Source organism: Lacerta agilis, chromosome Z, assembly GCF_009819535.1.
Source record: "Lacerta agilis isolate rLacAgi1 chromosome Z, rLacAgi1.pri, whole genome shotgun sequence".
NCBI lineage: Eukaryota > Metazoa > Chordata > Lepidosauria > Squamata > Lacertidae > Lacerta > Lacerta agilis.
The window spans coordinates 2,583,636-2,596,128 of NC_046331.1; the positions used below are offsets into that span (position 1 = coordinate 2,583,636).

Consider the following 12,493-nt stretch of genomic DNA (forward strand, 5'->3'; position numbering starts at 1 on the left):
CCCACAAAAATCCTGCCCCCTCCAACAAAAATCCTGGCTACGCCCATGCTCCGTTGAGTTTCACATTGTCAAGAGTCCAATCTTCTATTCTGTTGAGATAATTTTGAATTGCATTCCTGTTTTCTGAGGGGATAGCAATTCCTCCCCTGTTCTGTGTCATAGAATCATGAAATCATAGAATTGTAGATTTGGAAGGGACCCCAATGGTCATCTGGTCCAATCACCTGTGATGCAGGAATCTCAGCTAAAACAACCACGAGACCATCCAACCTCTGCTTCAAAACCTTCAATGAAAGAGTCTAATACCTTCTGAAATAGCCCGTTCCACTGTGGAACAGCTCTTGCTGCCAGAAAGTTATTCTTGTTTAGTCGGAATCACCATGCTTCAGGTCCTGCCCTCTGGAGCAGCAGAAGACAAGTTTGCCCCATCATCCATGCGACAGCCCTGCTAGGTTAGACCAAAGGCCCATCTGGCTGAGCATCCTGTTCTCACAGGTGAGGAAGGACTCTAACTGGATGCAATTCCAGGATTGTGAAATGACACTAAAAATAGCCATAGTCAAATGCATACTGTGGTTAATAATAATAATAATAATAATAATAATAATATTAATAATAATAATTTATTATCTATACCCCGTCCATCTGGCTGGGTTTCCCCAGCCACTCTGGGCGGCTTCCAACAGAATGTTAAAATACAATCACAACACAAGGATGACAAAAAAGCAGTACAGAAAGGCAATTCAAAACTGTTTCGTAAGTAACAAAGATACTTAACGAATTGACATCAGCATCAGTATTACAGTGAATAATTCAGTTACCAGCAAGAATAAAATGAAACGTTCTCTGGCCTTGGTGGCCGTCTACAAGTGGCAATCTGGGCTGGTGCAAGACAATTTGCTGCCCAAGGCAGAACAGGAAATGGTGCCTGCACCCTCCAAGTTTGCTGAAGCATCAAGTCAGATCAAGGTATAAGAAATTAAATAACCAGAAAATTGGTGCCCTTTGGGGACACCCAAAATGTGCTGCCTGAAGCATCCACCTTGCTCTGCCTAATGGAGAAAGAGAATAGCTCACTAAGAGAGCAGCACTTCATGGTTGAATCCTGGCAAGACAAAGGAACTGTGGGCGAGGAGTTCCCGTGACCGAGAATTTAGTCAATTGCCTGCCGTGGATGGAGTTGCATGCCCCCTGAAGGATGAGGGTGCTTCTGGATCCAGCTTTGTAGGTCTAGGTCAGGGGTCAGCAAACTTTTTCAGCAGGGGGCCGGTCCACTGTCCCTCAGACCTTGTGGGGGGCCGGACTATATTTTGAAAAGAAAAAAAGAAAAAAGAACGAATTCCTATGCCCCACAAATAACCCAGAGATGCATTTTAAATAAAAGGACACATTCTACTCATCTAAAAACACTGATTCCCGGACTGTCCGCGGGCCGCATTTAGAAGGCGATTGGGCCGGATCCAGCCCCTGGGTCTTAGTTTTTTTGTGGATTTTTTTTTGTGGATTTCTATTTAGATTTTCCGTCATACAATTGAATAAAAAAAGAGAAATAATACATAACAGAAAAGAAACATTAAATCATTATGCATTAAATCATTATACAATATCCAGAAAAGGAAAAGGAAAAAAATAACAGAAACAAAATAAAATGAACCCACCACCCTGTTTAACTTCCCTCCACTGCTACTCGTCTTCTCTAGAATCAATTTTACCCTTATCACTGCATTCTGATTGTTTTTTATTTTCTCTATATACATACACATGCCATTGATAATTTATTGTTTGGATGCATTTACCTTCTTAATGTAAGCATATTAGCATGTCTTTTTAAGAACAATATTTTGTCATATAATCATCAAAGCACTGCCATTCTTTTTTTAGTTTTAGATTTGACTGCTGTCGTACGAATGCTGTTAATTTAGCCAATTTTAAATATTCGTTTAATTTGAGAATACATTCCTCCTTGGTAGGTAGTTCTTTAGCTTTCCATTTAGATGTTATTATTATCCTAGCTGCAGTGGTCGCATATTAGAAAATTATCTTTTTCAGTTTCGGTATTTCTTTTCCTAAAAGGCCCAGTAGGTAAGCCTCTGGTTTTATCGTTAATGGGATTTTAAGCATTTTTTTTCAACTCCTCATGTATTTCTCCCCAGAAGTACTTAATCGGGGTGCAACTCCACCACATATGCATTGTTGTACCAGCTTCCTTGTTGCATTTCCAACAGAAGTTGGATTTCAGTGTGCCTTCCCATGGTCTAGGTAGCTTGTGGCTAAAATTGCCATTTACTAGCTGCAATTGGTACAACAGCTACAGGCGTCCCTGGACTGGGAGACCATGGCTGCTGTAGTTCAGGCATTGGTGATTCCAAGACTGGATTACTGCAGTGCACTCTGCGTGGGGCTTCCCTTGCACTTGATCAGGAAACCCAAATGCTGCAGTGCAATTGCTGACAGGAGTGAAACTCTTTTGGCATGTGACACCCCTGCTCAGGAAAGCGGCAGGAAAATGCACTGGGAAGTGGCGTGGTACGTCTTGCCTTGGTGCGACGCCATATAAATGCAAACGAATCAGAAAAAAAAATGCTCAAGTAAAAAGCAGACATCATCTAACTTGCCTCACAAACTTTGTGCAAACCAGTCAATCAGGATAAATGTTCAAGAAGTCCATTGCGTGGAAACAGCCTTTGTGGTGAAAATTAAACTCAAAGCAGGGTGCAATGGTGGTCACTAGGTGGCAGCACTCTGCTGGGAGAAGCATTTGCTGAACCCGAACATCATTTGAGGGAGGTGAGGGGTGAATGGGAAGAGCAGATGGGAAGAGTGTGGAACTAAGACACACCCCTTCGGAACAACCACTTAAAACCCGTGTTTTGCACAGAAGCTGGCGTGGTTAGATAGTAATATGTCAGTTCAAAAGCCCACCACAGTTTTCTGCCACTCACACACTGTTTTTCCAGGTCACAGCCATACTGGGAAGAATCCTGGGAACTGTAGTTTGCTAAGGGTGCTGGGGGTTACTGCTCTGCAAGGGGTAAACTACTATTCCCAAGGTTCTTTGGGCAAAGCCCTGTGCTTTAAATGTGTGTTCAGTCTTCTCCTAATGCTCTGCTCCTGCAAAGGAGTGTCATATTCAGGTCTTAACTGGACATGTAGCAGAATCAGGCGACAGGAGTCCGGAAGGGGTTTCTAAACTCAGGAAAGTGAGTGTGGTGGAGCAGGGAGCTTCAGCAATGATTCAGGTCAGGCTGAGGGGGCTTCCAGACTTTTGCTGTTTCTAGGTGGGACGCAATCAGGTGCCAGGAAATAAAGTTTGTGCATTTACACTGGATTGGGTGGTCTTGTGCAAGGAAACGACATCTTCAAAAAATAGGAAAGGAAGGCAAGGAAAGTGATGGGGAAATGCACTGGAGGGTATGGGATAACTCAGCACCATCTAAACACTCTGCAAACAAAACTGAACCAACGCTCAATAAATAGCCAATGTTGTCTCGCCTCCATGCAAACAAATTAGTTTGTATGCTGAATAAACAGGTTATCTGGAAGAGCTCCTATAGAAACTGGATAGATCCATCCTTTCCTGGTTCTCAGCCAGATCCTGATATGGGTGAGTGTTTCCATCAGCTTTTCCCAAGCATATATGTCTAGCAGAAGGCCAGCGCACCCATGAGGCAAGGTGAAGCGTCTGCCTCAGGCGGCAGGATCCACAGAGGCAACGGATCTGCCCTCCAAGGAATGTATCCTTTGCTGCCCCTGCCACCATAGTGTCTGTAGCATGGGTCGGCAAACTAAGGCCCGTGGGCCAGATCAGGCCCAATTGCCTTCTAGATCCGGCCCGTGGATGGTCCAGGAATCCAGGCAGCCAGCATAGCACACGCACAATGGTTTTTGCGGAGGCTTGACAGCCATCTGTCAGGAATGCTTTGATGGTGTTTCCTGCTTGGCAGGGGGGTTGGACTGAATGGCCCTTGGGGTCTCTTCCAACTCTAGGATTCTATGATTCTATCCGGCCCTCTGGTCCATTTAATCTGGCCCCCGTGGCAGTTTATCTCCTGGGGTAAAATCCTTAAAAAAGCTCAACAACTCAGCTCGGCCCTCATGCATGTTCGCTACATCAAATCTGGCCCTCTTTGGCACCCCTGCCTTAGAGGCTGGAGGTGCTGCCCCTGTGGATTCTGCTGCCTGAGGCAGTCACCTCACCTTGCCTTGTGGGTGGGTGGGTCTCCCTTGCTGTGGTGCTTCTCTCTGGCTCTGGACTGCAGGTGATTGTGTGGGGTGGGTGTGGGCTCGCGCGCCAATGGCCCATCTTAGTGCAGAACCTTCTTCTCACAGGGGCCAGCCAGATGCCCCTATGGAAACACCGCAAGCAGGACTGGAGCGCAAGAGCACTCTCCCAACTCGTGGCTTCGTCCAGCAACCGGTATTGCAAAGCATTCAGGCCGAGGGCTTGGGGGGGGAGGGGGGAATCTCCCTGCCTGAAATTCGGGAGAGCCGCAGACAACATTGAGCTCTATGATTCAACATAAGGCGACTTACTAAAAAGTTGGAATTCTCGGCCCCGCCCCCACCCGTGTCCTGGGCCCGCCTTCTTGGCCCTCTCCTCGCCTCTCCCCTCCCAAAACGTCGATCCTCGCCCCCACCCCGCGCACCGCCCGCGCGCCCATTAGTTTTGCAGCCTCCGAGACATGGTTTCGCCCGTGTCCGCGTCTGTTCTCCCTTGCGCCCTGCTTCTCCTTCTCCGCTCCGGTTTGGGGGTCTCTACCCCGCCCAATGAGGAGGGGGAGGATGTTGAGAGGACGGGGAGCCCTGCCGGACTGCGGGAGGAGTTTCCAACCGTGGTGTTCGCTATTCTGGCTCGCAACTCCCAGCACTCTCTGCCCTATTACCTGGGGGCCCTGGAGCGCATGGATTACCCCAAAGAGCGCATCTCCATCTGGTAAGGGGCGCGCAGCAACTTTAAGTTGCGCTGACGCTGACTGCCTCTGGGGGAGGGGGAGGCGGCGGCAAGCGGGGACAGGATGGAGTTTTAGGGGTTCCCCCTTCCCAGCCCAATTTGGGATTGATTCGAGACGCCCTAGAAAAGTGTTTATGAGCGTGAGGGTTAGTTGTGGGGGAAACCTAGTTAATTTTGGGGTGGTGGTAGGTATCGCCAGTTGTAGTGTGGAGTGCAAGGTTTGTAGGTGCTTGAACCTTGGGCACTGGGCAGGCCGTGCAAAGGTGTGCCTCAGGACCTCAGCTTGGGGGTTGCGTGGGGGGAGGGTGTCTAGGGAGGAGCAGGTCCTCAGAGGCTCTGCCGCCCTGCAGGGCATGGTTTTGGAGTATATAGGTGAGCGTGATTTGGGGTGAGCCCTGAATACTTATGGTGTCTAGCGTGGGGGCACAGGAGGATGTACATTTCTGGAAGTCTTCTTTGGGGTGCCTGAACAAGGAGTGCTGAGATTTGCAAGGTATCTGGCCTGTCTCCTAGAGCGTTAGTTTGTTGTTGCTGCTACTTGTGTTGAGGTGTTGTTGGGTTTTTTTGCAGGGCCACCTGCCCATTTTCAGGGCTGACCTGGCCATGATCCTTACAGACCTAACCGGATCTAATGGAGCTGCTGTTGGTCAGGGGGGTGAGGAACATGTAGCCCTCCAGTTGTTGAGGCCTCCAACATCTGAAGGGCTACACAGATGTTCCTCCTATGATGCAGATCAGTGGGGAGAGCTGGACTTAACAGTGCCCTCTTGGAAGACCTCCTTTTGTAGAGATGGGCACTGATGAGGTCAGGAAATTGTTGCCGAATGCATCCCCCAACACATGTTTTTCTCTTTAATGTACCCCCTCTCCCTCTTTGAGGAGGGAAACCTCCTGTTGGAAGGGACAAAAGTTCTAGAAGTTTTTTTGTGCACATATAAACCCCCTCTAAGGATACACAGGGGGGTTGTAATCAAAAGCATTTGTAATGCTTTGGGCTATGTTGACGTGCTAGGACAGAGACAGGGTTCCTGTAGCCTACCAGATGCTGCTGAACTGCAGCTCCCATAAGCCCTTGCTACTGTGGCCAGGGATGCTGGGAGTTGTAGGACAGCAACACCCAGGTGACCAGTTTCCTCATCCCTGGGCTAGCATAGCAAGTTTTTTAGTTACGCTGGAACTTCAGGAGAAAGAGCTGCAGGAACCACACCAGTTCCCATGAGTTCCTGCCAGCATGGCCAGTGGACGGAGCTATGATGGAAGATTGCATCAAGCGTAATACCTGCAAGGCTACACATTTGGGAAGGCTGGGGGTCCTAAGAGGGGTGGCAGATACTGAGCAGTGGCTGCTTCCCTTCACCTCTACCCCAGGGATGGGGTAAACAGATAAACAAATGGAACAACATGTAGCACGACCACTGTTCTATAAAGGTTGAAAGCAGCTATAATGAATTACAGAGGATCGTTAAGACACGTAGCATGGAAGTCTCTCCAGATATGCCTGTGTGTTTGTGGTGGTCTTTAGGCTTTATAATTTTTTAAAGTACGTTTCTAGGCTCTAGTCCTTATGGAGGCTGCAGAAAGCTGTTTCAGCAGTGCATGCTGGCACTTGCTTGAATGTGAAAACTTGCCTTTGGCCAGCAAGTGTGACTTTGCTTACCGCTTCTGTCTCTTCTCATGGTGTTCCTGGCCTATTCTGGTCTTTTTTTTTTTTTTTTTGGTCACTCACAGTTGGCATGTCAGTTTTTTTCTGCCAGCCCAGTAGTCCATATGATATCCATGCAGACCATGAGTCAAGCGAAAGGCAGGTCTCCTGTTTTCCAACTCCTGGCTATTTCTTGTGGCCCTCTGGCTTTTGTAGGACTCCAGCTCTTCCCTTCAGCCCCAATAGCCTTCCATGGCCAAGGGCCTGGGATGATGGCAGTTGTAGTCCAACAACATCTGGAAGGCCACATGTTCCCCCCATCCATGTTGAATGGCATCCAGAGAGCCCCCCTTGTATTGCCTGCCTTTTATTTCCAGCCCCCCTGCTGCCCCATTTCCCCAACCTTGCTGGGACTGCTCCGCTCCAGCCTCCTACCCCATGTTTCAGTACTCGGCAGAGACGACAGGATTCCCTTGCTTTCTGTTCCAAAGCTTCTCCGCCTCAGGCGTGTTTTATAGCCTATTCTATGATCGTGTAGGAAACCTTACCCTGCTAGTATAAATCTTCTTTTTTTAAGAGCTCGTGAGCTGTTTTCCGTCTGCTGTCTCTGTTAAACTGATGCACACGCCTCTTAAAGATGTCTCAATCCAGTTCGGGAGAGGCGGCATCCTAGATCTGCAATTTAATCTGCTATATATTAGCATCTGTTCTTTCTTTTAAACCAAGTTAATTTTCCTCGAGCTTCATTCTTGGACCTGTGGCTCTTGGCTTGTTCGACACTGCTGGAGGGAGTCCGTGTGCCAGGGCACAGAGAACTCCCTTTCTGGGATTCCTGTAGCGTCTGCAGATGGAAGTCTTGGTGTTTTTTTTCAGATCCATGAAATGTAATCCTAAATTTGCAAATGTATATACCAGCATGGTTGGCAAGAGAGAAGAGAGAGGAGTGAGGTTGCAGGGAAACAATATGCAAAGGACTCTGGACCACAAAAGCGTCTATCTTAATAAATTTGTGCCACAAGACTGGTGTTCTAGGGAAGCAGACTCATGGGTCCATCTTTGGATACCACACACCTGCCTTTGTTTTGGGGACATTTCACTACCTTGAGATACATTGGGGTTTGTTTCGGGATTGTAAAACGTTTCCCAAATTGTCTGCATACATTTCTTTTTGAGATAGGAACCTGAAGCAGACGAATCATATACCACTGGCTCTGCTGTGGCTGGACTGGGGGTTTCTGAGCCCCGTACAGAGTGCTGCTTTTTATTCACCAGGAAATAAGGATTTGTTTTTAATTATGTAGCATGAGGCTTTATATGCAGTGTTTAAATTTTTTGGTAAATGAATTCCATTAATCCATTCACAATGTCATGCTCTTCCAGAGGTTTCCGTAAGATTATTTGGGGCAGTTTTTCTAACGAGGAGATGTTATCACAGATGCTTGTTTTTGCAGTTCACGAAAGTGTGAATTTGTGTTTGCAGAGATAACACGCCTTTCCTTCACAGGAAAAATGTTACAAAATAAACATACAGAGTTGAGGGAAAAACCTTAATCCCATTGTTCCTTTGCAAATTTATATACACAGAACCAGTAGTTTTTGATATAACTGTAAAAAATACTCTGAAAATTTATTATTCCAAAAATGAAATCTTCATCTGGTGGTAAATATTAAGATTATACCAGCAAGAATGAGTCTTTCTCTAAAAATAATGATTTAAATGAAGCCTTACTGACTAGTGGTTTAAATCGTGATTTAGATCGTGATTTCAGTCATTTAAATCGTGATTTAAATCAATTTGATTTGAATCGTGATTTGAATCAAATCCACCCTGCTTCATCATGTCATTGGGTGATCCACTTCCTGGTTGGGGCTTGCAGACTAATTCACACTGGCTTCAATTCCTGCTTTAGGATGCGCCCAATACATGCCCCACTAGCCAAGGAGCAATTTGGAGCACATTTTAAGGCATGGGCAATGGTCAAGGGTGATAGGATTTATAGACCAGTGGAGAAGCCACATGTCCCCCCAATCTCTGCTTTGGAAGGTCTGTTAAAAAGTGCCCATGTCAGCTAAAAGTGCCCATGTTGGCCAAGAATACAAGCCACTAGCTATAAATATGCTCAGAGATGATGTGCTGGCATAGCCATGCTCTAGTCAGGAGCCCTTTGGGAAATTAACATGTAATTTTCAAGAACTGACTGGGTTGCAATAGTGTCTAAATTGCAGGTTTCCTAGCCAGCACTGAGAGGACCTTGCAGTAGATGAGAGGGTTTGTCAGCTTTCAAGTCCAGGTTGCCTTCATTCTGACTCAAAATGTTGTTGTTCAGTCGTTCAGTCGTGTCCGACTCTTCGTGACCCCATGGACCAGAGTACGCCAGGCACGCCTATCCTTCACTGCCTCTCGCAGTTTGGCCAAACTCATGTTAGTAGCTTCAAGAACACTGTCCAACCATCTCATCCTCTGTCGTCCCCTTCTCCTTGTGCCCTCCATCTTTCCCAACATCAGGGTCTTTTCTAGGGATTCTTCTCTTCTCATGAGGTGGCCAAAGTACTGGAGCCTCAACTTCAGGATCTGTCCTTCTAGTGAGTACTCAGGGCTGATTTCTTTGAGAATGGATAGGTTTGATCTTCTTGCAGTCCACGGGACTCTCAAGAGTCTCCTCCAGCACCATAATTCAAAAGCATCAATTCTACGGCGATCAGCCTTCTTGATGGTCCAGCTCTCACTTCCGTACATTACTACTGGGAAAACCATAGCTTTAACTATACGGACTTTTGTCGGCAAGGTGATGTCTTTGCTTTTTAAGATGCTGTCTAGGTTTGTCATTGCTTTTCTCCCAAGAAGCAGGCGTCTTCTGATTTCGTGACTGCTGTCACCATCTGCAGTGATCATGGAACCCAAGAAAGTGAAATCTCTCACTGCCTCCATTTCTTCCCCTTCTATTTGCCAGGAGGTGATGGGACCAGTGGCCATGATCTTAGTTTTTTTGATGTTGAGCTTCAGACCATATTTTGCGCTCTCTTCTTTCACCCTCATTAAAAGGTTCTTCAATTCTTCCTCACTTTCTGCCATCAAGGTAGTATCATCAGCATATCTGAGGTTGTTGATATTTTTTCCGGCAATCTTAATTCCGGTTGGGGATTCATCCAGTCCAGCCTTTCGCATGATGTATTCTGCATATAAGTTAAATAAGCAGGGAGACAATATACAGCCTTGTCGTACTCCTTTCCCAATTTTGAACCAATCAGTTGTTCCATATCCAGTTCTAACTGTAGCTTCTTGTCCCACATAGAGATTTCTCAGGAGGCAAATGAGGTGATCCGGCACTCCCATTTCTTTAAGAACTTGCCATAGTTTGCTGTGGTCGACACAGTCAAATGCTTTTGCATAATCAATGAAGCAGAAGTAGATGTTTTTCTGGAACTCTCTGGCTTTCTCCATAATCCAGCGCATGTTTGCAATTTGGTCTCTGGTTCCTCTGCCCCTTCGAAATCCAGCTTGCACTTCTGGGAGTTCTCGGTCCACATACTGCTTAAGCCTGCCTTGTAGAATTTTAAGCATAACCTTGCTAGCGTGTGAAATGAGTGCAATTGTGCGGTAATTGGAGCATTCTTTGGCACTGCCCTTCTTTGGGATTGGGATGTAGACTGATCTTCTCCAATCCTCTGGCCACTGCTGAGTTTTCCAAACTTGCTGGCATATTGAGTGTAGCACCTTAACAGCATCATCTTTTAAAATTTTAAATAGTTCAGCTGGAATATCATCACTTCCACTGGCCTTGTTGTTAGCAAGGCTTTCTAAGGCCCATTTGACTTCACTCTCCAGGATGTCTGGCTCAAGGTCAGCAACCACATTTCCTGGGGTGTATGAGACCTCCATATCTTTCTGGTATAATTCCTCTGTGTATTCTTGCCACCTCTTCTTGATGTCTTCTGCTTCTGTTAGGTCCTTTCCACTTTTGTCCTTAATTGTGGTAATCTTTGTACGAAATGTTCCTTTCAAAAGGAAAGGACTCAAAATAAAAAAGGGTAAACCCACACTGATCTGGCAGGTTTTCCATTTTTTGTTCCCGAATGTTCAAGTGGAGAATGGAATGGAGTGTGCTGGGAGAGGGCATGGCTGGCTGGCCCCCCAAATAGGAGCCCTCCACATTGCAGGTCCCACTTCTTCTTTGTTCTTTGTCAGGTTTGTTTCCTCCACTTGCATCATGCCTGACATCCCAGGGCATCAAATATACACAGGGTATGTACACACCAGTAATGTGTATAATTAAATTTGGTTTATGTGGCATTAAACTGTTGGACTCCAGCTAGATACAGTTCTAGTAGGTTTTTCTGCTGACATAAAGTGTCGATGTTTTGCGCAGGGCAAACAGTGGCTGGACAAACTAATTGGAAGGCTATAGGCAGCCTTGGATATCTAGTTACAAACCACCACCACCGGTCCCATTTGAGACCCTTCTTTGCTGTTCCTGCCAGCTTTTGGATAAAATTGGCTAACGGTGAATTGAGGAGGAACTGATCCCTCATTTGCAATTTGGATTCTCAGGTGCGCCACTGACCACAATGTGGACAACACAACAGAAATACTGCATGAGTGGCTCACTGCAGTGGAAAGCCACTACCGGCACATTGAGTGGAGACCCATAGATGAGCCCAGGTAAGTTTGGAATACTCGTGCCGACTTTCTTGAATTTCATAAATAATTGAGAAGCATGCATAGGTCAGGAATTAAAGAAGACCATGGTGGATTTGGATACCCAGAAACAATTGCAGTACTTCTTAGAAGGTTGATGTGGTGCAGCTGTAACTTTGTGGAGAAGTTGTCAATAGGGAGATCTGCGTTCAGGGGCAATGCTACTTGCTGCAGGAACAGCTGTTGGTAGAATGCCTTCATACCCTCTTAAGGAACGTAAATGGAGCCTTGAAGCCAGATCAGGCCAAATGCTGCAACATTTTGTTGCCATTCCCCCATGCTCTTACGCTGTGATCCCTTTTTAGGGTAGAAAACTTGAGTTGGTTTATTCATGGGGATATTCCCATCTACAGAACTCTCTAATTCCCTCCAGTGAACCATTAAATGCGCTCCTGTGTTTCTTGGAACTACAGTATGGAAGGGCTGTGCTAACCTGAAGGCCAGGATAAAATACAGTAGTACCTCGGGTTAAGAACTTAATTCGTTCTGGAGGTCCGTTCTTAACCTGAAACTGTTCTTAACCTGAGGTACCAATTTAACAAATGGGGCCTCCCGCTGCCGCTGCGCCGCCACCACACAATTTCTGTTCTAATCCTGAAGCAAAGTTCTTAACCCGAGGTACAATTTCTGGGTTAGCGGAGTCTGTAACCTGAAGCTTGTGTAACCCGAAGTGTCTGTAACCTGAGGTACCACTGTAGGCACTGCAGCACAAAGGAAAGGGGAGAGGAACAGGCCTTGCACTCTCTGCTTACCATCTTGCCTTTTGCAGCTCTTATCCTGACGAACATGGGCCCAAACACTGGAGTGACACGCGCTTTGAGCACGTAATGAGGCTCAAACAGGACGCTCTGAGCTTTGCCCGATCTGAGCGGGCCGATTACATTTTGGTAAGTCATCTGCAGGTGGGGAAATGTCCAACACAAGTCTCCTCCATTCTGTCCACACTAGAAGACAGTTTGGGGTGCACCTGATTCTCATCTACCTCAGCCTTCCTCAACCTGGTGCTCTACAAACGCTGCGGCCACAATTTATTTATTTACTTATATCATGCTTATTTGTTGCTTGTCACCCGGAAGGTCTCCAAGAGACTCACAGTAAAGAAAAACATATGTGTGCACATACATAATACCCCGAGGGAGGGAGGGCAATATCATATAATCTGTTAATATTTCACATAATGTACAACTTTGTAAAAGGGAAGCAA

At 46.4% G+C, this 12,493-nt stretch overlaps 1 protein-coding gene across 1 annotated transcript in view; it reads left to right on the forward strand.

Moving 5' to 3' along the window:
• The first annotated feature begins 4,656 nt into the window (after nt 1-4,656).
• Nucleotides 4,657-12,493, forward strand: part of CERCAM (cerebral endothelial cell adhesion molecule) — a 31,848-nt gene continuing 24,011 nt past the window's right edge. Inside the window, exons 1-3 of the mRNA XM_033137662.1 lie at nt 4,657-4,933; nt 11,143-11,253; nt 12,059-12,176. Of these exons, the coding sequence (XP_032993553.1) occupies nt 4,683-4,933; nt 11,143-11,253; nt 12,059-12,176 (480 nt within the window). The 5' untranslated portion in view covers nt 4,657-4,682. The remainder of the gene's footprint in view (nt 4,934-11,142; nt 11,254-12,058; nt 12,177-12,493) is intronic.